Below are 22,508 nucleotides of genomic sequence, written 5' to 3'. Positions count from 1 at the left end.
GATCTGTCTTAGAGGCTTCTTACATTTACTGGTCTGGTATTTATGGGCTCCTGCAAGCAACCATCAAGTCCTTGGAATCTCTGTTAGCTGCTTTCCTTTGGAAAGGTACTGATTCGCCAAGATTTCTCCACCCCATTAGATGGGCTTCAGTGTGCCTCCCAAAAAAGGAGGGTGGTCTGGGCATTAGAAGAATCAAAGATGTCAACTTGGCTGATATCATCAAGCTCATCTAGAAGATAGCCTCAAAGAAGAAGAGCATTTGGGTAGACTGGGTTTACTCGGGCCTTCTCCGCCAAGACTCTATTTGCACTGCTTCTGTCTCCTCTGATGCTTCTTAGGTTTGGCGTAAGATTCTTGAGACTCGTCATCTTGTCCAAAGCTACATCCTCAACCAAATTGGCGACGGCCTTTCCACTTCTCTATGGTTGGACAATTGGCACCCCAAAGGAATCTTGCTCCACCTTGTTACCCCAAGGATGATCTATGCTATAGGTCTCCATAAGCAGGCTCTTGTTGCTGACATTCTCCTCCAGGATGATTGGGTTCCCCCCTACCTCTTCTATGTCGCTTGCTCTTATTTGGAATGATCTTCAGTGCATCCAAAGAAGACTGCCTTCTAGGGGAGACAGTGTCTCTTGGACTGCAAACAGCTCGCACATTTTCTCTTCCAAGGGAGCTTGGAATCTTATCTGGTCCAAAGGTTCGACGGCTATTTGGAGGAAACTGCTCTAGTTCAAGCATCACATCCCTCGCCACTGCTTCACTGCATGGAGAGTCTTCACTGACTGCCTTCCTACGCAAGCTTTTCTCCGCAGGCACCAGATCCAAGTCCCTAATGCCTGCTACCTTTGTTGGAGCAATATTAAAGACTCGGCTCACCTTTTCTTTGATTGTCCTACCTCCAGGGCCATCTGGAAAGGCATTTTGTCCAAGTGCTGGCCTGCCCAAAGAAGGATTCTCAACTTCTATAGAGAATGGGTTTGGGTGGATATGACTTTTGGTGGATCCTCTATCAGTGACACTGTGGGAAAGATGGCCTTCTGTGCTGCACTTAACCATATTTGGATGGAGCGGAATATCAGGAAATGGACCTCCAAATCTCGTTCCATTCAACAGATTTAGGATTCCATTTCCTTTGAAATCTCCTCCAAATTATTGTCTGCCCCTCCTCTTTGCACTGATACCCCAAGGAACAAGCTTATTGTTGTCTCCTGGGGCCTTTCAAATGTTTCTTTTTCGGCCTCAGCGCCCTCTAGCTGAAGCTTTTCTTAGCCGTGGGCTTTTGTAGTTTCCCCCTTTGGGGGCCCTTCTTTCTTTGTTAATGAATTTTTTATTCACCCAAAAAAAAAAAAAACTCATAGACTTGGGCATCATTCCCAACCTGAGAGTAAGTCTCCTGAGCGGCCTTCAAATTTTTGCAGCAGTGTCAAGCAACAAATAAACACGAGCAAGTTGTGGTGTCATGCTGCAGAGTAAATAAGATATCACAAGGGAGTTGAAAGAACTCCATTTGTCTTGGTCAGGACCTGCAGTGAGGGATTTCTCATTTGCACCAGTGAGATAACCCACAAATCCGAAAGAATCAATGTTGAGATAACAGGATCTGGACCACATCAAATAGTCGCTGCCATCCAGTCGAACAGCACAGGCAGGGAAAGTGGGAAAGCCATCGTGAGAACCACGGACTAGCATCTCCAAAGTAGATGTAGCAGAAGAAGTAGAATCTCCCATCGTGACAAGTTGCGGATAAAAAAACTTAACCACAGATCAGAGAAAAAATAGGGAAAATCAGATCATCAACAGATCTGGAAAAAAAATTCGCAGCCTGTTTAGATCATGGAGAGAGGCTGGAACCAAAAAAAGAGGGAAAAAATGGCCCTCAGTGATGAGAACAACACCACCGAGGGGTGGCGGAACAAGGGAGGCATGACTCCCTACCTCTCGGTGACGCTAGAAAGGAAACCAAGAGAGAGGGGGTCGCAAAGGGAGACGGCGGCGGTAGGTGGTGGTGGTGCTAGAGAAAGGGAAGAGCCAAGAGAGAGAGAGGGGCAGCGGGTAGGTAGTAGCGACGCTAGAAAAAAAGAGAAGAGGAAAGAGAGAGACGGCGGTGGTGGGAAATCCTAGGTCGATATCCAATTCCATATGCAACAAAAGCCTGAGGCATTTTAGATTCCGACTCTAGAGAAGGCAAAAAGACGAAGTATGCCATGCTAAGCCAGTGAAGATATATGGCCAACATTAACTCCTGGAAGAGGCAGTTACAAAGAAAACAATATTAGAAATTAATGCAGCTGTCCTCCAGCAAAGGTAGAGCACATCAAAGCTGGACATGGAACCCAAACCAATCTGAAGTAAGCCCACCGTCTTGATCAATGAAATGATTAAGCTTAAATCAATAAATTGTGAAGACTATAGTAAGGGCCAAATTTCAAATTTCATGTTTCAAGAAATGCATCCCACACTCCCACACCTTTGTTTTATAATTTAATAACTGTTACAACCGCTTAGCCTAGAAGCTCGAGCTATTAAGAAAGGGTCACAACAATGTATATCAAAAATAACCAAATGAAAGTAGCCATACAATTATGTACATTTAGTATGACTCTACGATAAGGTTGCTCCATTGGATCTAGTGGTCGCGGGTTCGAGTCAAGAAACAGCTTCTCCACGAAGCGAAGGTAAGGCTGCATACATTGTGACCTTCCCCAGACCCCGCAGTGGTGGGAGCCTTGTACACTGGGTACGCCCTTCTAGTATGACTTTACGATTGTCAAACAATCCTTGGTGCATTAAGTTTTTTGTGCATTAAGTTTTCTCCAAATCACTGTATTCAAAGTTTTAATCAGAGGCAGCGGCAAACAAAATTCAACCTCCCACAACTTATTAGTATAATAGGCATTGACAAGGCTTCACAATTTGTGGCACAATACTTCATAAGGCCATTGTTATTTTTTAACACTGCAAGAAAACCACCCATCCCCACCCCAAAAAAAGGGACAGAAAAGATATGCTTGAATATCTTATACAATGAAATTTACCTGGACAACTAATATTTCCAGATGGACAGCACCCATCTCATTTTTGTCGCCACATAGCCAGTTAAAGTTGTTTTGGACAGTTATGTGGACCACGTCTAGCTCCAGGTAACTGCCAGGGGAGAGGTAGAAATGAAAGAAAATGGTGATCAAGAAGATTCCAGTATCATTCTGATAAAGAGAATAAAATGAACTGATATAGAAACAGCCCTGAAATGACTGCAAATGGACAACATATCAACTTACTCAAGGCTGTCTGTTCTCCGAGGCATTGTTATTATAGGCTTTTTAAGTGAAAGATCCAACTTCAAAGCCGGTGATCCATCAATTTCACTTGTAGTGAACCACTTCTCAGAGTTGGTAACTTGATTTTTCAGTTTTACAACTCCCTTAGAATTGTTGGGAACAAGGCCCATAAAATAACTACCAACCTACATATCAGTTTTATTAAAACAAAAATTAAGATAAGAATGTCACAAAAAGAAATAATTATGCAACTTTAGGTGGTTTACCTCCTGTACAAAGCGATTCAAATATATAATCCGTACTTCTGAAAGTTGCCCAAACAGGCTATAATCATAACCTCTGTAGTCATCATCATCAACGCTGAATGAACTGAAGACCAGCTGCATATCCATAGGACATGTTTTGATTTTCCAAAAGGAACTCATTGAACAAAATGATTTATCTATTGTAATATATATGCAACAAGGTAGAAAACATGATATGAGAATGAATCAAGAACAAAAAGGGCTAAATTTTTTCTGAACCAACAAAGAGATTTCCCTTTACACAAAGAAGCAATTCTATGCAATAGTCACTTTATTATCTTGCAAGAAAAAAAAGGGATAGCATCTTGGCATCCAAATATTAGTAGAAACTATATGGGTTGCTAAGTCGGGGGTTGATACGGAGTCTATTTGTTTGGGCCAATATCCCATTGTGTAGTACTATAGTTCCTTCTGAGGGTTCCCAACCTATGTAGGTTGGTGTTGGTATTGTTTCATATTAGCTTGTATCTTTTCCTGGAAGGGAAGAGGGACAACAAGGCCTGAATAGCTAAAGAGGTAGCGCCTGGAAGAGAGTGCTGACGATGGTTCAAGATTTAAAAAGCTTGGTTGTATTCAATGCAGAAAAAGGTGACCAGATAACCATTTGGGAGGAAAAATGGCAAGGTAATGTAGTCCTAGGTAGGAGTAATCCCACTAGGAGCCAGGGTAATGGGTTCACCTAACAAGGCTGGCCGATTGGGACAGCTTAGGCTAATTAGGGCAGAATGAGGGTTAGGGTTAGGGTTTCGAGCTAGGGTTTTATTTGGTAATGATGTGCAGGTTTTTATGAGTCTATTGGTGTAGGTTTGGATCAATTTGGATGAAGTTGGAAATCTAGGGTTTCAGGTTAGAGGCCTTATGAAAATGGACTGTTTGTGAGATCTAGGGTTTAGGGGTGGATTTTGGGAAAGGGGTTTATAGGGTATTAATGGGCAGGTCTAGGGGGTTATTTTGGTATAAAGAAGTTAGGGTTTGCGAAGGTTTTAAAATTCTGCAATTTAGGGCAGAATTGGATTTAGGGTTTTAATGGAGGTTAGGGTTTGATGGATAGCGGGGAGTTTGGACTAGGTCTAATGAAGGGGAATGGCTGGACAGATTAGAAGAAGAAGGTTTGAAATCAAATCTCAGATTCAAACTTACTGGATTTAAAGAGATCTTCAATGGTAGCAACTTTGAAGATGAACAATGGGGTCTCCCGATCTACAAGATGCACGGAGATAAGTAGCAGCCCTCCCGATCTTCATGATGCAAGGAGTCGATTGGAGATCCACCAATCCCTTCACCTTGATATTACTCACAAGGCAACCTTGATATTACTCACAAGGCACACTCACGATGGAGCAAAGGCAACAACAAAGGCAGCAAGCATAAAGCTGAGTTTTTATTAATCAAATTCGTGTTCCATACATGGCCCTTTTAGAACCTTATATAAAAGACTCAAAATTAGACTTAGACACTAAAAAGGAATGGTCTAACCCAATCCTTAACCTATTAGCTAACTTAAACTGACTAGGAAACTAAAATAGACTCAAAATAGAGTCCTAATGACTTAAAAACAACTTAAACTACTTAAAATAAAGAAGATTCCCTAATAACCAATAGGATATAAGAAGCTCTTAACCAATAGAATCACTTCACTTAAATTAGACCAATTGAACCAATTGGATGCAATCAATTTAAACCGGTTCAATTAAAAACACAAAATAAAACTAAGTATTGAGCTAATCCCGTATGCAACCTATGTACCCCTAGTTTAGGCTCATTAAAGTGGCCTAATACATAGAAAACCCTTGGGAACAAAGGCCCAACATGTATATAACCCAACCCTAGGTCTATTTCTAAAGAAATAAGCCAATATCTATGATGAACCTGCATCACAAGGACCCCCCAAAGGATGCTGGATTCTTCAGACTGTCACTACCTGGCTTGGACAACGTAGCCATTGAGAAGATCTTTTCAAAGAGATGACTGCTTTTGCGACTGGGGCTTCTAGGTTCCACAATCTAATGATCTGTAATTGGAGGTCCTTGCTAATGTTGATTAGGATTTCTATTCACGCATATTATAACAAAAGAAGACATAGCCTTGTTATGACATCCAATTTGGCTTTATGCAAGGTAGATCCACGACAGATGCTATCTACTTATTGAGGAGGCTGATGGAAAGATATAGAGATAGCAAGGACCTCCATATGGTCTTTAATGACCTCAAAAAAGCCTATGACCGAGTCCCTAGAGATTTAATCTAGCATGTTCAAGTGAAGAGAGGGGTGTCGGGTAAATATTTGGTTGTAATTAAAGATATGTATGAGAGCAGTAACTAGTGTGAGATCTGTGGGAGGACAGGGCAAGGAATTCCCAATTTCGATTGGGTTACATTCAGTCTGAAGCCCTTATCTTTTTACGTTTATCATGGATGACCTAACCAAGAGCATTCAAGATAAGGTCCCATGGTGTATGAGTTGGTACTCAAAGATAGATCGAATCTAGTAAGAGAGGAGATTTACAGCAAGAAGAAGAGGAAGGAGAGAATAGAAGAGAAGAAAATGGGAGAATCGATTGTGTGTGCTGAGTAATCCTCAACACACATATTCACTTCATTAAGCACTTCTAACAATTACATGGACCTCCCTAGGGAGGTAAATAGAAATAAAGAAGAAATAACAAAAAATACAACTTAACCATGTCTAATAATAAGACAATGACAGAACTACCCTTATACACCTATTCTAATAACTCTAATACTCCCCAAAGCTGGAGAATAAATGTCATACATTCCCAGCTTGCACAATAAGGTACTAAATAGGCAACATCACTTCCCGCCTCTCCTCATGCCGTTCAGATCTGGCCCGTGTTCAATCTTCCCTCCAACAAGATCCCTCCCTTCATGATCTAGCTTTGGAGGAGAGAAAGCTCTCCGAGGAGCTCTCATCTCTCTCCCTCCTCGAAGAAAGTTTTTTGTGCCAAAAATCCAGAATCAAGTGGCTCGAGTTGGGTGATTAAAACACAGCCTTTTTCCATTGCTCTTTGCATGCCAGGCTTAGTTCTAACTCCATCACCCAACTCATCTCTTCGGATGGGACCCCTATTTCCTCCGTCTCCGGGATCAAGGCCGAAGCTGCCTCCTTCTTCTCTTCTCTCTTCAACCCCTCTCCTCACTCCATATCCACACTTCCCCCTAATCTCATCAATAAATTTGTTCCCCCTTCTCTTTCAGACTTCCTCATGTCTATCCCCTCGGATGACGAAATCTCCAAAGCAATTCTCTCCCACAAAACCAATAAAGCCCTAGGTCCCGATGGGTATGGGTTTCTTCCTCAGTTGCTGGGACTCGATCAAAGGCGAGCTCTTCAAAGCCATCCGCAGCTTTTTCTTTAAACCCAGTCAACTTGCCCAGATCAATCAAACCTTCCTCTGTCTCATTCCCAAACTGGATGGTGCATCCTCCTTGTCTGATTTCAGACCCATCTCGCTATGTAACCTCCTCTACAAGTTCATTGCTAAGATCCTCGCCAATCGGATCCAACGAGTCATCCCTGATCTGGTCAGCCCCAATCAATGTGCCTTTATCTCGGGCCGGAGCATTGCGGACAATATCATCCTCTGCTCTGAGATTGTTCGTGGCTTCGACCGCCAATCCCATTCCCCTGCTGCTCTCATGAAGATTGACTTGCACAAAGCTTTTGATTCTATCCGATGGGACTTCATCTGTAACGTGCTCATCCAAATGGGTTTTCCCAATGCTTTTGTGTGCTGGATACACACCTCCATCTCCTCCCCCTCCTATTCTGTTCTTGTTAATGGCTCCCCGGCTGGCTTCTTCAAGTTTTCGGTTGGTATTCGCCAAGGATGCCCCCCTCTCCCCCTTCCTTTTCTCCCTTGCTCTTGAAGTCCTCTCCAGGAGCCTCCAATCCAAAACCGATCTCCATCTCATCTCCCCCATCCCCAAATGCAAGCACATCAACCTTACCCACCTGGCCTTCACTGATGACCTGATGATTTTCTCCAAGGCCTCCCCCTCCTGCATTGCTGCCATCATGTCCTCCCTCCGCCTATTCGAAGACCTTTCTGGGCTCCGAATAAATCTCCTTAAATCCAAACTCTTCCTTGCTGGGATCCCTGAGTCTGACAAGGAATCCCTCCTCCGTCTGACTGGCTTCTCCCTTGGCTCCCTTCCGGTCAAATATCTTGGCTTGCCTCTCATCCCCGCCAGGCTGACCAGCCATCATTGCTCCCCCATGCTTGATAATATCCGTAAGCGCCTTCAGCTTTAGAAAGGCAGACTTTTATCCTATGCAGGTAGGCTTGAATGTATCAGATCGGTCCTCCAATCATCTTACATTTATTGGTGTGGCATTTTCGCCATCCCTAAAGCCACCATCAAAGCCATTGAGAACCTCTTCTGTGCTTTCCTTTGGAAAGGCAAAGAAACCTCAAAATTCCTGCATCCAATCAGTTGGAAAGCAGTCTGTCTCCCCAAGGCTGAAGGAGGATTAGGCATTCGCCGCATTCAGGACTCCAACAAAGCCAGGATCCTTAAGCTCATCTGGAAAATCTCTTCCAGGCACGATTCCATCTGGGTCAACTGGGTCTACTCCCACCTTCTCAAGAATGATTCCATTTGGACTGCTCCTTTACGCCCAGACGCGTCTTGGGTTTGGCGTAAGATTCTTCTTCTCCTGGCCTCTTGCCCTGACGGCCACCTCCACCGCCATTGTTAATGGCTCCTCTACCTCCCTTTGGCTTGACCCCTGGCATCCTTTAGGCATTCTTTATAATGTCTTTGGCCCTCAAGCTGTCTACTCTTCGGGCATCCCCAAATCTGCCCCCTTATCTCTCATCATCTACCTTGGTTCCTGGTCCCCTCCTTCTCCCCTTCCCTCTGTCCTATCCCAAATCTGGCCTACCCTCCCCCCCATTACACCTTCCCTCTCCTTCCATATTGGATCAGCCAATTTGGCTCCCAGCCCCTTCTAGCAGTTTCACCACTAGATCAGCTTGAAACTTCGTCCGCAACCCTTCCGCCCCCGTCCCCTGGCATAACCTAGTCTGGTTCAAAGGCTCCATTCCTCGCCATAGCCTTATAGCCTGGAGATCGCTTCACCTTTGCCTTCCCACTCAAGCCTTTCTCCTGCACCGCCACATCCCTGTTCACCCCTCTTGCACCTTTTGCTGGAACGGTTTTGAGGACACTGCCCATCTCTTCTTTGCTTGCCCTTTTTCTTCTAACATCTGGAAAAAAGCCCTCTCTTCCATCTGGTATCGAAGCAGGAGACACCTTCCTTTTGACCGAGAATGCATCTGGTTGACCAATGCTTTTAAAGGCAGCTCCATCTGTGACAGTATTGGCAAGCTTGTTTTTGGCTCTGTTGTCCATCATATTTGGATGGAGAGGAATCTTAGGAGATGAACTTCCAAATCTAGATCTTTCGACTTGATTTGGAAAGACATCTCCTTCGAAGTTTCCTCTAAGATCACCACTATTCATCACCGGTCCCTCATGGATACCCTAAGGAACATGCACATTGTTGTTACCTGAGGTCTGGATAGTAGTATGTTGCAGTCCCCTTCTAGTTTAAGGAGGACTTGACTCTGGTTTTCTTTCTCCCCCCCCTCTCTATCTTTGTACATTCCCCCCCTCTTTTTCTCCTTCCGGCGCCCTCCTGGGGTTTGGTAATACTTATTTATTCACCAAAAAAAAAAAAAGGTACTAAATAGACTAGGAATGAGACCCTTGGTGAAGATATCTGCTACTTGATCACTTGTCTTCACAAAGGGAGAAAAAATACACCCAGAATCCAGCTTCTCTATGATGAAGTGTCGATCAACCTCAATAGGTTTGGTTCGATCATGCTGAACCGGATTATGGGCAATGCTTTTCGCAGCTTTGTTGTCACAATAAAGTCTCATCGGCCCTTCAATTTCAACACTTAAGTCTTGAAGAAGTCTTTTTAGCCGTATAAGCTCATATACTCCACGAGCCATGGCCCTAAACTCAGCCTCTGCACTGGATCTGGCTACAACTGGTTGTTTCTTGCTCCTCCAGGTAACTAGATTACCACCCACAAAGGTACAGTGCCCTGAAGTAGATCTCCTATCAGAGACTAAACCAGCCCAATTAACATCTGTGTAGCCTTCAATCTGCAAATGGTCATGCCTGGAAAATAGAAGACCTTTTCTTGGATAGGATTTCAAGTATGTAATGAAGTGATACACCGCATCCAGGTGTCCACTCCTAGGAGCATGCATGAATTGACTCACCACTCCAATTGCATAAGAGATGTCTGGTCGAGTCAAGGAGAGATAGATTAGTTGGGACTAATCTTTGGTACTTGCATGCATCTATAAGAGAAGAACCACATTCATCACCAAGCTTATGATTCGGATCAATAGGGGGGAAGTTGCTGGTTTGCACCCCATCATGCCTGTCTCTTACAGAAGATCCAAGACAAATTTCCTTTGGCAGATGTTGATTCCTTTCCTTGATCTAGATACTTCAATACCCAAGAAGTATTTCAAGAGTCCAAGGTCTTTGATCTCAAACTGTTTAGCCAGATAAGACTTCAATTTATTTATCTAAGCAACATCATTCCCAGTTACCACAATGTCATCAACATAGACAATGAGAGCTGTAACTGTACCATTACCTCTCCTGATAAACAAAGTGTGGTCAGCTTGACTCTGATAATACCCATTCTTCAGGATGGCTAAATCTCTCAAACCAGGCCTTAGAAGACTGCTTGAGGCCACAGAGAGCTTTCTTCAATAGACACACTTTCCCATCAGCTGAGGGACACTTAAAACGAGGTGGAGGCTGTATGTACACTTCTTCTTCTAGGTCTCTATGAAGAAATGAATTCTTTACATCTAATTGGTACATTGGCCAATCTTTATTGGCTGCCACTGAAAGAAGAACCCTGATTGAATTATGCTTAGCTACAGGGGCAAAAGACTCTTGGTAGTCAATGCCATACACTTGACTATTCCCCTTTGCAATTAGCCTAGCTTTGTATTTTTTCACTATACCATCGGATCTATACTTGATGGTATAAACCCATCTGCATCCAACTGGAGTTCTCCCCTTGGGAAGATCAACTAGAGTCCAAGTATTGTTCTTTTCCAGAGCCACCATTTCCTCAGACATTGTTTGCATCCATTTTGGATCGGATAAGGTCTCTATGACATTTTTGGGAATGGAAAAAGACTCAAGGGCAGTGAAAAAGACAATACTTGTAAGAGAAATAGAGTCATAGGAAACAAACTGGGCTATGGGGCTAGTACAGGCTCTCTTCTCCTTTCTCATAGCAATGGGAAGATCTAACTCAGAAGGAGAAGTATTACTTGACTGAGAAGGATCAGACTAAGGATGTGGATCCAAAGAGGGGTTTTGGCAGGGTTGTTTTCCCTTCAATGCATACCAAGGTTGCTTTCCTTTTCCCTTCAACAAGGATTCACCTCGTGTGAATACATCATCTTTGAATCTTATTCCCTTGTATTCTTTTTTTCTACTAGCATCACCACCACTGCTTGCATCACCACCACTACTAGCATCAATATCAACAACACCATCAGCATCAACAACATCCACTTCTTTGTATTTTCCAATATCAAATAGGAATGGGGAAGTGGAGATAGGCAAGGGAGATAGAAAAGGAATGACATCAGCATGCTGTTCACTTATAGTACTCTCCCCGAGAAGAGGATGCGGAGGAGAAGAAAAGTAAGGAATAGACTCAAAGAAGGTAACATCTTTGGAGAGAAGTCGCCTTCGGGGAGGAGGATGGTAGCACTTATACCCTTTGGTTGAATCAAAGTAGCCCAAGAAGATGCACTTGAGAACTTTGGGATCAAACTTGGTGCGGACTGATTTGTTGACATGAACATAGCAAACACAAAAAAAGACTTTTGGAGGCAAGGAGAAGACTGAGGATTGAGGAGAAAGAAGAGTCAGGGGAGATTTGCAACCAAGGAGTGGAGTTAGCATCCGATTAAGAAGAAAGGCAGCGGTAAGAAGTGCATCAGACCAGAAAGTCTTAGGCACATGCATACCAAAGAGAAGACCCCTGGTGATTTCCAACAAGTGGCAGTTCTTTCTCTCAGCCACCCCATTTTATTGAGGGGTGTCAACACATGCCAATTGATGGATGATGCCATTATCAGTAAAGAACTGTTGGAGCCCCCCATACATGTACTCACCCCCCTTATCAGACCTAACAATTTTGATCCGAGTACCAAACTGAGTATTGATAAGTTGATAAAAATCCTTAAAAGCATCACAAACATCACTCTTTTGTTTCAACAGAACAGTCCAAGTAGTCCTAGAATAGTCATCCACAAATGAAACAAAGTAACAAAATCCAGACAAAAAAGTAGTAGGAGAGGACCCCCAAACATCAGTATGGACAAGAGAAAAAAGTGCAGTAGATCTGTTACCACGATAAGGATACGATGTGCGATAATGTTTAGCAAAACTACAAGATTCAAACTGAAAAACATAAAAAGAGGGAAAAGAAGTAAACAAGTAGGGTAACTATCTCCACGTAACAACAAAAGAGGGATGACCCAAACGTTGATGCCAAAGCATTACAGACTCCAAAGTACTACGGTCACTCCAACCACAAGTATAAGCTGCAACAATATATTGATCAGGTAACCGTGGTTCAAGAAGGTAGACTCTTCCTGTTTAGTCCCACTGCCAATAACCCTCTTTGTCTCTAAATCCTGAAAAAGACGATAGAAAGGGAAAAAAGTGACACAACAATTTAAGGATTTGGTTAGGTGACTCACAGATAATAAGTTAGTAGAAAAATCAGGAACATGAAGAACAGACTCAAGGGAAATAGAAGGGTAACTCTCACATTACCCTTACCAGAGATAGAAGAAAGGGAACCATCAGCAGCCCTTACCTTGTCCCGGCCAGAGCAAATGAAGCAGGAATCATAATACCGTGACATACCACTCATGTGATCAGAGGCTCTAGAGTAAATAATCCAGGTGGGTGCAGTAGAAGGAGCAGACAAGACCTATAGAGCTGAGGCAGAAGTAGCTGGCACTCCAGAGGTAGGAACAGTAGCTGACCCTCCAAGGTGAGACATCAACCGGCGGAAGGCTGCAATATCATCCTGTAAAAGGGAATCAAGGGCAGGCTAGGGTCTAGATGTCTCAAACTCAGATGTCACAGAGTGAGCCCTAGCTCCCCCTCACTTGCCTCCACGGGCACTAGATGAACCACCACGCATACCAGGGGGCAGTCCGTGAAGATCCCAACACCTATCCTTAGTGTGTCCAAGCTTTCCACAGTGATCATATTTAAATCTCTCACGATGATCTCCACGAGTTGGTCCTTGACCTTTCCCCCCACTTTTTCAGTCTCTGTGGGACCTAGAAACAAGAGCAGATCTCTCTGTTGATGGTGCAATATCTATAGTTATTCTCCTGGTTTCCTCACTTTGCAAGTAGCTGCACATTTCATCCAAAGATGGAAGGAGAGATCTCCCTAAGATTTGCAAGCGAAAAGGCTCATATTCTCGGTCAAGACCACCAAGCAAAATAAGGATCCTTTCCTTTTCGTGGCTCCTATAGACCTTTGTCTCATCATCAGAATTGGACAGATGGAGGTTGTTATAGTGATCATATTCCTCCCACAAGCTGATTACAGCGTTGTAGTAGTCAGATATACTCCTATCACCTTGTTTCATATGGATGATTTTTTGGAGGATTTGATACACTGTTGTTGTATCACCAACTCTATCAAAAACCTTGGAGACACTGTCCCAGTTATCTTTCGCAGTTTCCTTACTCATAAACTTCCTACCTATCTCAGGTTTCATGGAGAAAATCAGCCAAGTCATAACAGTGGAGTTCTCAGTCTCCCACTTGAGATAGCCTGGATCAGTTGTAGCAGGAGCCTTGATAGACCCAGTAATGTATCCCAACTTTCCCCTACTGCGTAGGGACAACTTCACAGAATGGGACCAATCCAAGTAGTTGGTATTGTCCAGTTTCACAACAGAGATTTGGGTGTTGGGGTTATCAAAGGAAGCCATGGTTGGGAAATAACTACTCAGGCTGCCAGCTGTAGTTGGTCCACTGACCTCAAAATCTTGTCCAAACACAGTAGACATAATCGGCAGACACTTCAACAACCAATATAGTGTGCTGCTCAAATAGGGAGTACCCTCAACCCAAAACAAAGGAGGCAAACCAGCAAACAAGTAGCTCCAAACAACCAAATCAACCAGCCATAGAGCCAATACCAGAAAACAGCAAGTGTTCAAGGAGTAAAAGCTTGTATAACATCAACCAAACTGCTCTAACACCCAATAGCCTTCAGTCCATAGCAACCAATAAGTGTAAAAGGAACAAAAAACTCCATTCCTATCAACCAACACACATCCAATACATTTAGCTTCAAAAAAAGTTCAAACCAGAGGCAGAGAACAGAGCTGACGGTACGTTGAGTGCATCAAAGTTTGGAGCTATGCTCCTCAAACTGCTCCTCTCTTCAACCGAATGGTGAGGGGTTTAAAAGGGTACCCCTAGGCGATCCACAAGCAGCAAATCCCTTCCCAAAAGATGGGAAGATGAGGGAGAAATAGGAGAACCACTCTTCAGCTGGTAGAAAAATTCTGGGTGGCTGTTAGGGCTTCAATCTTCATCAACAGCTACTAAACTCCATCCATGGTGTGTTAGTTTGAAGAATAAGCCTCCAAAGATGTAGTATTTGTATACTTCATATAGTACAGCCTCTAATGGAACCCTTTGTCCTCTTAGGGTTCCAAAGAGAGGTGAACGAATAGATAGCCAAGCTTACTCGACTCTCAAACCAGATTACTTAGCTCGGATACCAAGTTGGAACTTAAAGATAGATCAAATCTAGTAAGAGAGAAGAGATTTACAGCAAGAAGAAGAGGAAGGAGAGAAGACAAGAGAATGGGAGAATCGATTGTGTGTGTTGAGTAATCCTCAACACACATATTCACTTCATTAAGCACTTCTAAGAATTACATGGACCTCACTAGGGAGGTAAATAGAAATAAAGAAGAAATAACAAAAAATACAACTTAGCCATGTCTAATAATAAGACAATGACAAAACTACCCTTATACACCTATTTTAATAACTCTAACAGTATACTCTTCACAAATGATATTGTTTTGGTGGATGAGACAAAAGAAGGGATTAGTGCTAAGTTAGAGTTGTGGAGATCAACCTTGGAAACAAGAGCTTTAAGATTAATAGAACGAAGATAGAGTAACACTAAGATGGATACTAACATGGTGTGAATTGAGGAAAGAGAGATACCGTGCAAGCGGCAAAGCGACTATTTTAGATATCAGGGTCAATCATAAATAAAGAAGGTGACATAAAGGATGATGTTTCATAAAGAATTAAAGTGGGCTGGATGAAATGAAGAGGTGCATTCAGAGTACTGTGTGACCAACGTATTCCTTTAAAGCTTAATAAAGGAAAGTTCTATAGGACTGTTGTACATCCAGCTATGCTATATGGGGCAGAATGTTAGACAGTTAAGAAGTGTCATATTGAGAATCTTAGTGTAGCAGACATGAGGATGTTAAAATGGATGTGCGAAAAAACTAGGAAGGATTAAACATGGAATAAATGTATCAAAGCTGACTTGGGAGTTGCCCCGAATAATGACGAGCTCTGAGAGAGTCGTTTGAGGTGGTATGGTCATATTCAACAAAGGCCTAGGGACGCCTCAGTAAGATGGAGTGGTATGATTCCGATTAAAGGAACTAAAAGAGCTAGGGGCAGGCCTAAAATGACCATAGGAGAAGTTGTGAAGTCTAGGTCTTGTGCCAAGTATGACCTCGGATAGAGCCTATTGGAGGGCAGGATCCATGTAGCAGACCCCATTAGCTGAGATTCTCCTGACTTGTTGGGCTGTGCCTTTTTCCTCTTACTTTCATCCTTCATCTTTCATGTTTCTATTTATTTTCTATCTTTCATATGTCACTTTCCATTTTCATTTGTCATCTCATTCCCCATCTCTTCATTCCCTTTTTTTCTTGTTTACACCACAGTTTTCCCTACTTTGTTTTGTTTGGATCCATGTAGCCAACCCCATTAAGTTGGGATAAGGCTAAGTTTTTTGATGTTGTTGTTGTTGTTGTTGAATCGTATCGCAGACACATAAGATACACATGGAAATGTTTAGGATACATGCAAAATATAGTTTTGAAGTATAAAACACTATAAATAAGTAATATGTAAAATATATCAAGTATAAAAAGTACAATGAGACAAGTGCATTCACTTGATTATGTATAAAGGATGAAGTTCAAGAAAAATGTCATTTTCAGTTTGGCGAAGATTTAGGGTTTAGACACACACCGCATTGAAGGAAAAAAAAAAGTTTGATGCAATTATTCAGGCTTTTTGTCACTAACCTAGTGATCCATCGCAAAAAACGACAATAAAAATAAATATTTGAGCAAAAAATTCAAAGTTTTGAAAGAAACTGTCCTTGTGCAAATCTGGTTTCGATCCTTGATTGCAGGTTGTATAATTACCAAATGATGATAAAATCAACACTACTAGAGTCACTTTTGCCAGTAGAAAGAAGGAATCAAGTTGATTTTGCCAAAACAAAATTGATTACAATGCCATATAGGAGCTCTTGGTAAGTGTTTTGAGCCTTTTTTTTTTAAACCCGAACTTCCCGGGGACCCGGGCCAGCCCCAAAGTTTTATTAATTCAGAAAAGAATAAAGAATACAGGGGGGGACATCCGCCTTACCCCAGCCCAATAAGCCAACAGGCTCATAAAACCAAAAAATCCAAACCAGACAGCCCTTACAGCAAAGCCAAAAAGTGGGGCTATACTCTAAGGATAGGCAGGCCCTCTCTATCCTCCCTAATAATACAATGAAACCCTTCCACTGGTATGTTGCCCTGCTGAAAACTAATAGAAGACCTAGTGTCACAAGCCCACTTAGCCAAACAATCAGCAGCCCTGTTGCTCTCCCGGAAGGCAAAAGCCACAGAGGCCCTCGTCTCTTCGACAAGGTCTAGAATCTCATGAAACACGTACCACCCTTGCCACAGCCTACACCTCTTAAGGTTTACTTGTCTAACCGTGGTGGCCGAATCTGAATTTACAATCAAGTCTTTGTAACCCAGCTCTTGGCATAATCGAGTAATCCTATAGTGTATAAGTGATGTATAAACTATAAAGTGTATTGATAAGTACTAACGTATCGGGTCACGCATCGACCCTATAGAATTGATACTTTTTTTAGGTAATGTATTGGTGTCATATCATATCGGTACCCTAAAAATTAGATATGTATCGGTTAGTAGCAATGGATGCATTAAGATACTTAAAACCTTGATGACATCACACGTGGATTGATTTTCCACACATGAGAAAACAAGACAGCCTTTCTTACCCTGCTCGTTTTTCAATTAGAACCCTCATTTCTGATGCAAAGTTATTCCCATATGAATGTTTAAAGGTGCAATAGTCACCTATGAACACCTCATTTCTTGAAAGATCGTGATTAACCTATGATTTGCGCAAACTTGTAACTGCGTGGTTGCTTTCATTATTGAGATACAGAGAATTTACAATGTCAAGTTCAGAGTGTGTCGGCTTCTTTTTTTTGGGTGAGTGTATTGGTTTGATCTTGCAATCTTGCAACTTCATTGAACCTTGGCCAACCATGACACTTCCCAAGAAGGGTTGAATCCTCTAGAATTTGCTTCCTTTGAGTACTAATCACAATAGAACTAGTAGGAGATTGCCCATGAGAACAGAAAAAAAGGAAAGTATGCAGAGACACATGAAGATGAAAGCAACACATGTAATCCCAAACAAAAACAATAATGGATAGTTGTAAAATTGATAACATGAGGGACAGGAGAGGTAAATGTCAAAAGGGAAAATATAGGAAAGATATTACCTCGACAAAAGAACTGCCCCCAGGATTCCTCATGTCACATACCCAGAAGTATGGATGGACACCAGGTAGACTGTCATCACTTATTTTCAGATTCCCCAAGGCAGCATTTATGCTAAAAGAAGATGGGAATACCTTTATACAAAAAGTAACTAAATAAGAATCAACATGATAGATACTAAAACACAAAAAAAGAAATAAAAATAAAAACCAGATCAAAAGTATACACCAGCAGACCTTGATATTGGTACACAAATTATTTTGTGATAGAGTAGCAAGTTTAGAACCATTTTCATTCATCAATGATATCTGGGCATGGGCCATGCTCAATGACAAATCAAAGATGACTCTGGATTTCCCTTTCCCTAGCAGTCCTTTAATGATGGGCTCTTGGATTGTAGCTGAATGGTTATCCTCAATAGAATCCCTAAAATTATTCTGTTCTCTTTTGGTTGATGAGGATTTGTCAGTTATAGCATCAGAGATTCCGTCCTCAATACTGATAGCATTCACAAATTCCATAACTGCAAGAATAGTTGGTCTATGACAGAAAAATGACAAAGTGGCTAGGGTCACGATTACCTGCAAAAGACCATAATTGAAACTCGTCAATGAATGATTAGAGGAAGCAGTGAAAGAATTTCAAAAGCATACACTCACCAGTTTATCTACATTGGTATAGAGAGGAGAGTTTTGGTCATAGATAACTATTTGAGCTTTCACAAAACTATCCAAGTTATCAGTTACTTCCATGTCCCCAGGTATTGTTCTAGATTCAGCATCAGGGAGTAGACCTGAAATATGACTAAAGCTAGGAGGCTTTATTGAAAGCTTTTCGAATGGAAGTGGCTGTTCAGGACAGTCAACAAAGTCAACCTGGTTGTCAGGTGCTTCAAAAAACTTCACACTTTGACTTAAACCATCAGCAGACAACAGCACATCCAAAGCAGTAACATCAGTGCTCTTGATAAAGGATCTCGCCATATAACATGGTTGAGTCCCATCCTTACAAACTAAATCCTCAATTTCGAGGGATTTCAACACAGTACCAACAAGCATGTCATTCCCCCTAGTTGAAAGTTCAACCTGCTTTGTAGATTGATTAAGGTTGTCAGAGAAAAAAACACAGGAGGAGAAACTTAGCAAATTAGCCATGACATGAAATAAGCCACAAAACAAATTTACCTGACCACCTATTGCACGGAACTCAAGTAAATGATTCTCTTCTGCTAGAAGGACCTTCATAAAACTTCCATTACCCTAGAAAACAGCATGGAAGTAAGTTATTTTCAGCAGACACATTATAATTTGACAATAATCCAGTCAAAACTTACTTGATGACTATAACTGAAACAGATTTTCAGTTCATCAAGAATGCCTGTGATAAACATTTTTTCCACCTTCCATAAATCCATTACATTACTGTCTTCCACAACTTCAGTTTCAGCATCTCCACATTCTGAAGAAGTTTCGGATAAATCAGTGACAGGAACAGAACCCTGCACAAAAATCCATATAAGAATCCCCCCTGATGCTCAGAAAGTATGCTCTCTATATTAGGTCGAAATGGTCAACTGGCACCCTGAACTTCTACATCTACTCTCTGTCAGTCAATAAGCTAGGTATGTAAGGTGGAATAAAAGGAAGTATATAATTCACCAAAGTGTAAGAATATACACACAACCAACACCACCCACCCACCCAACCGACAATGCCATACCGATGCACGATATATAGCCCCTTGAAAGCGTTTCTGCCAAGTTTTCCTTGAATCATCAGAATCAAATCGCAACACTATGGCATTTATGTCTTCCACAACCTACAAATGAAATATAAAACATTTCAGAAGTTTGAAAATGAAATTGAAGCACATAGCTGAAATTCAAATCAAGAAAGTGACTGCTATCTCCAGCCATTGACTAGGTCAAACGTCACCTTTGTATTGGATTGCCCAGCATCGCAAATAGCCAAAACATGTTGCACATTACCAACAATTTCTGCTGGAACCTGATATACTTGTTTTCCCCGCAGACTGCAGATAAAGGCAAGAACTTAAAATAGGTAATGGCAAATATGAAAGAAAGCAATATGATTCTCTTCTCTGCAGCAACAAATGTAGTCTCTCTGAGACATGAAAATGTACATATTTTTTTTATTGGCTTGTTACTTAATACAGATCCAAAAATGTCATTATTTTGAGTGGCAGTAAGGTGTTATGCAACCTTTCTGATGTGATTGGCTTAAATAAGGAGTTGGAGAGATGGTGGATACATATTTGGATCCTCTTGTCTATGCAAAGAATGATGGAATAGCTAGTGAGTGTACTTTGGGTATAGTCATGTAAGACGTATATGGGGGCAATAGTGTTTCTTACAATGGTATAACTGTACTTTTAATGTTTTAACAAAGTTAATAGCGTATAGAGGATAGCGAGTTGCTGACTACAACTCACTTTTCTCACCTCACTTCATATTCTCCTTTCTTCTTCTCCTCCATTTCTCTCTCTGTTTCTATTCTTACCTGCCTGAAATCTCAGTATGACCTTGGTACCAGAGCACGTTGTAATATGGGTGTAATATGGGTATAAGGGTAAATCTGTCCATAGGGGCATTATTGTACTTGTACCTTATGTCACTTATTATAAATAAAGTAGGTCTGTCTCACAGGCAATCTAATCATTCCTCTCAATCAAACATGGTAACAGAGATGAGATCCACCGTGAGATCCCAGCCCTAGCCACCTCCGACTCTCTCCTTCACCTTTCCTTTCTCAGTTTCCACCTTCAGCATCTCACCTTCTCTTCTCCGACGTCTCTCAACTGTTAAGAATAGTAGGTTCAGGGATATATTTCTACATAACTACATCTTTATATGTTCTTTCTGTTATTTGTATAAGCCAGGGGCCTCTGTGTAATTACCTATTCTTTTCAATATAAACTAGTTTGTCTCTAGTTTGAGACAAAACTCAACAATCCCAAAATCGTGTTAGCTCTCTTGGAGCTTTTCTCTCTTCTTCTTCTACTCTAAAACATAACATGATATCAGAGCATATTGTTCCTGGAGTTTGAAGGTGATAGAAGGTTTGTTTGGAAGGCTAAGAGTTAGTTTCTTCCCTTGGTTCTTGTTGGTGTTTGAAGAAAACCCCAGGGTATCTTCAATTCTTCACAGATCTGTTTCTCCCTTGTTTGGAATCCAAATGGAGCGCAACCATGCTCTAGTTTCGTTTGGAAGTCCTCTTTCTTCCCATTGTATCATCTCAAGTCTCTTGGAAGCATCAAAGGGTAAGAACTGCATTTCGGCCAGGCCTATTCTGCCTGTTTTTTCCGCCAGCCAGAGTACTTGATTGGAAAAAGCTCTTCAATAGAGCTTTGTTTGGGGGATTTTTTGGGCTACTCAGTATCATTTTTTGGTAAGGAAGGTTTCTCCTTTTTACTCCGCTGCTGTTTGATGATCGTGTGAGGTTCTACAAACATTTTCAAGTTTTTTGTCACTGTTTGTCCCTATTTTTGACTGCTGTTTTTTGAGAAGTTGTTTTGCTTGAGGTGCTGTTGTTTGGGTCTTCAAGTGTTTGACTTAAGGTCAAGATGGGTAAAAATCCAAAATTTGGATTCCCATCTGGCTCCTGCAGACGATCTGATGATCTTCTCCAAGGCCTCTCACTCCTCCATCTCCGCTATTTTGGATTCCCTCCAACTCTTTGAGACCCTCTCGGGCCTTCGCATTAATCTCCTCAAATCCAAAATCTTCCTTTCTGGTATTTCCGATCATGATAGAGACTCCCTTCTGCACCTGACTAGATTCTCCATTGGCTCCCTCCCAGTTAAATACCTTGGCCTTCCTCTCATTCCGGCCAGACTCTCCAATCACCATTGCGCTCCTATGTTGGATAACATCTGCAAGCGTCTCCAGCTCTGGAAAAGCAAACTCCTTTCCTACGCTGGCCGCCTTGTTTGCATCCGCTTTGTCCTCCAAGCTTCTTACATCTACTGGAGTGGGATTTTCGATTTTCCCAAAGCCACCATCCAGGCGATGGAACGCCTATTCTGCGCTTTCCTCTAGAAAGGGACTGACGCTTCTCGATTCCTCCATCTTGTTAGCTGGAAGTCTATCTACCTTCCAAAATCCGAGGGTGGTCTTAGGATTCGGCGTATCAGGGACTCCAATACTGCTAGTAATCTTAAGTTGATCTGGAAAGTCTCCTCCCGTCATGATTCCATCTGGGTCAACTGGGTCTACTCTCACCTTCTCAAGTCCAACTCCATCTAGACTGTTCCCACCCCCTTTGACGCCTCCTGGATCTGGAGAAAGATCCTTGCCCTCCACCCCCTTGCCCTCCGTGGTATCTCTTCCTCTATTGCTCGTGGCTCCTCCAATTCCCTCTGGCTTGACCCTTGGCACCACCTTGGAATCCTTTTCTGTGTCCTTGGCCCCAAGACGATCTACTCTTCTGGTCTCCCAAAAAATGCCCCCTCTCCTATCTCATTTCCTCTGGATCTTGGTCCCCCCCCCTCATCTCAATCCCTCTATTGTCTCTCGGATTTAGCCTACTCTCCCCCCTCCCCTCTCCCCCCCCCCCATGCGGACAGAACCCTTTGGATGCCCTCCCCCAATGGCCTCTTTAGCACCAGCTCAGCCTGGAACTTTGTTAGAACCACCACCCCAATCGGCCCCTGGCACAACGTAGTCTGGTTCAAAGGCCACATACCCCGCCATAGTATCACAGCATGGAGATCCCTTCGCCTTTGCCTTCCCACCCAAGCCTTCCTCATTCACCGTCACATCCCTGTTTCCCTTGCCTACTCCCGTTGCTGGAATGGTCTTAAGGACATTCCCCACCTCTTCTTTGATTGCCCTTTTACCTCTACCATCTGGAAAAAGCCCTTTCTTCGATCTGGCACCGCAACAGGAGACCTCTCCACTTCGGCAGAGAATAGCTTTGGATGGCTAAATCCTTCTTTGGGTCTTTGATATGTGACACCATTGGAAAGCTGGTTTTTGGA

At 42.4% G+C, this 22,508-nt stretch overlaps 1 protein-coding gene across 2 annotated transcripts in view; it reads right to left on the bottom strand.

The window, feature by feature from the left end:
- LOC122664096 overlaps nt 1-22,508 on the bottom strand; it is a 236,003-nt gene that overhangs the window by 145,518 nt on the left and 67,977 nt on the right. For both annotated transcript variants that reach the window (XM_043859785.1, XM_043859784.1), the window contains exons 20-29: nt 19,445-19,541; nt 19,230-19,328; nt 18,844-19,008; nt 18,695-18,769; nt 18,170-18,595; nt 17,747-18,091; nt 17,513-17,644; nt 3,548-3,661; nt 3,282-3,466; nt 3,039-3,147 (exon numbers count right to left, since the gene is read on the bottom strand). In XM_043859785.1, the coding sequence (XP_043715720.1) occupies nt 3,039-3,147; nt 3,282-3,466; nt 3,548-3,661; nt 17,513-17,644; nt 17,747-18,091; nt 18,170-18,595; nt 18,695-18,769; nt 18,844-19,008; nt 19,230-19,328; nt 19,445-19,541 (1,747 nt within the window). The remainder of the gene's footprint in view (nt 1-3,038; nt 3,148-3,281; nt 3,467-3,547; nt 3,662-17,512; nt 17,645-17,746; nt 18,092-18,169; nt 18,596-18,694; nt 18,770-18,843; nt 19,009-19,229; nt 19,329-19,444; nt 19,542-22,508) is intronic.

The sequence above is a fragment of the Telopea speciosissima genome, chromosome 6 (assembly GCF_018873765.1).
Source record: "Telopea speciosissima isolate NSW1024214 ecotype Mountain lineage chromosome 6, Tspe_v1, whole genome shotgun sequence".
In the NCBI taxonomy this organism is placed as follows: Eukaryota; Viridiplantae; Streptophyta; class Magnoliopsida; order Proteales; family Proteaceae; genus Telopea; species Telopea speciosissima.
The sequence above is the reverse complement of the archived record's forward strand: the minus strand, read 5'-3'. Positions and strand labels throughout refer to the sequence as shown.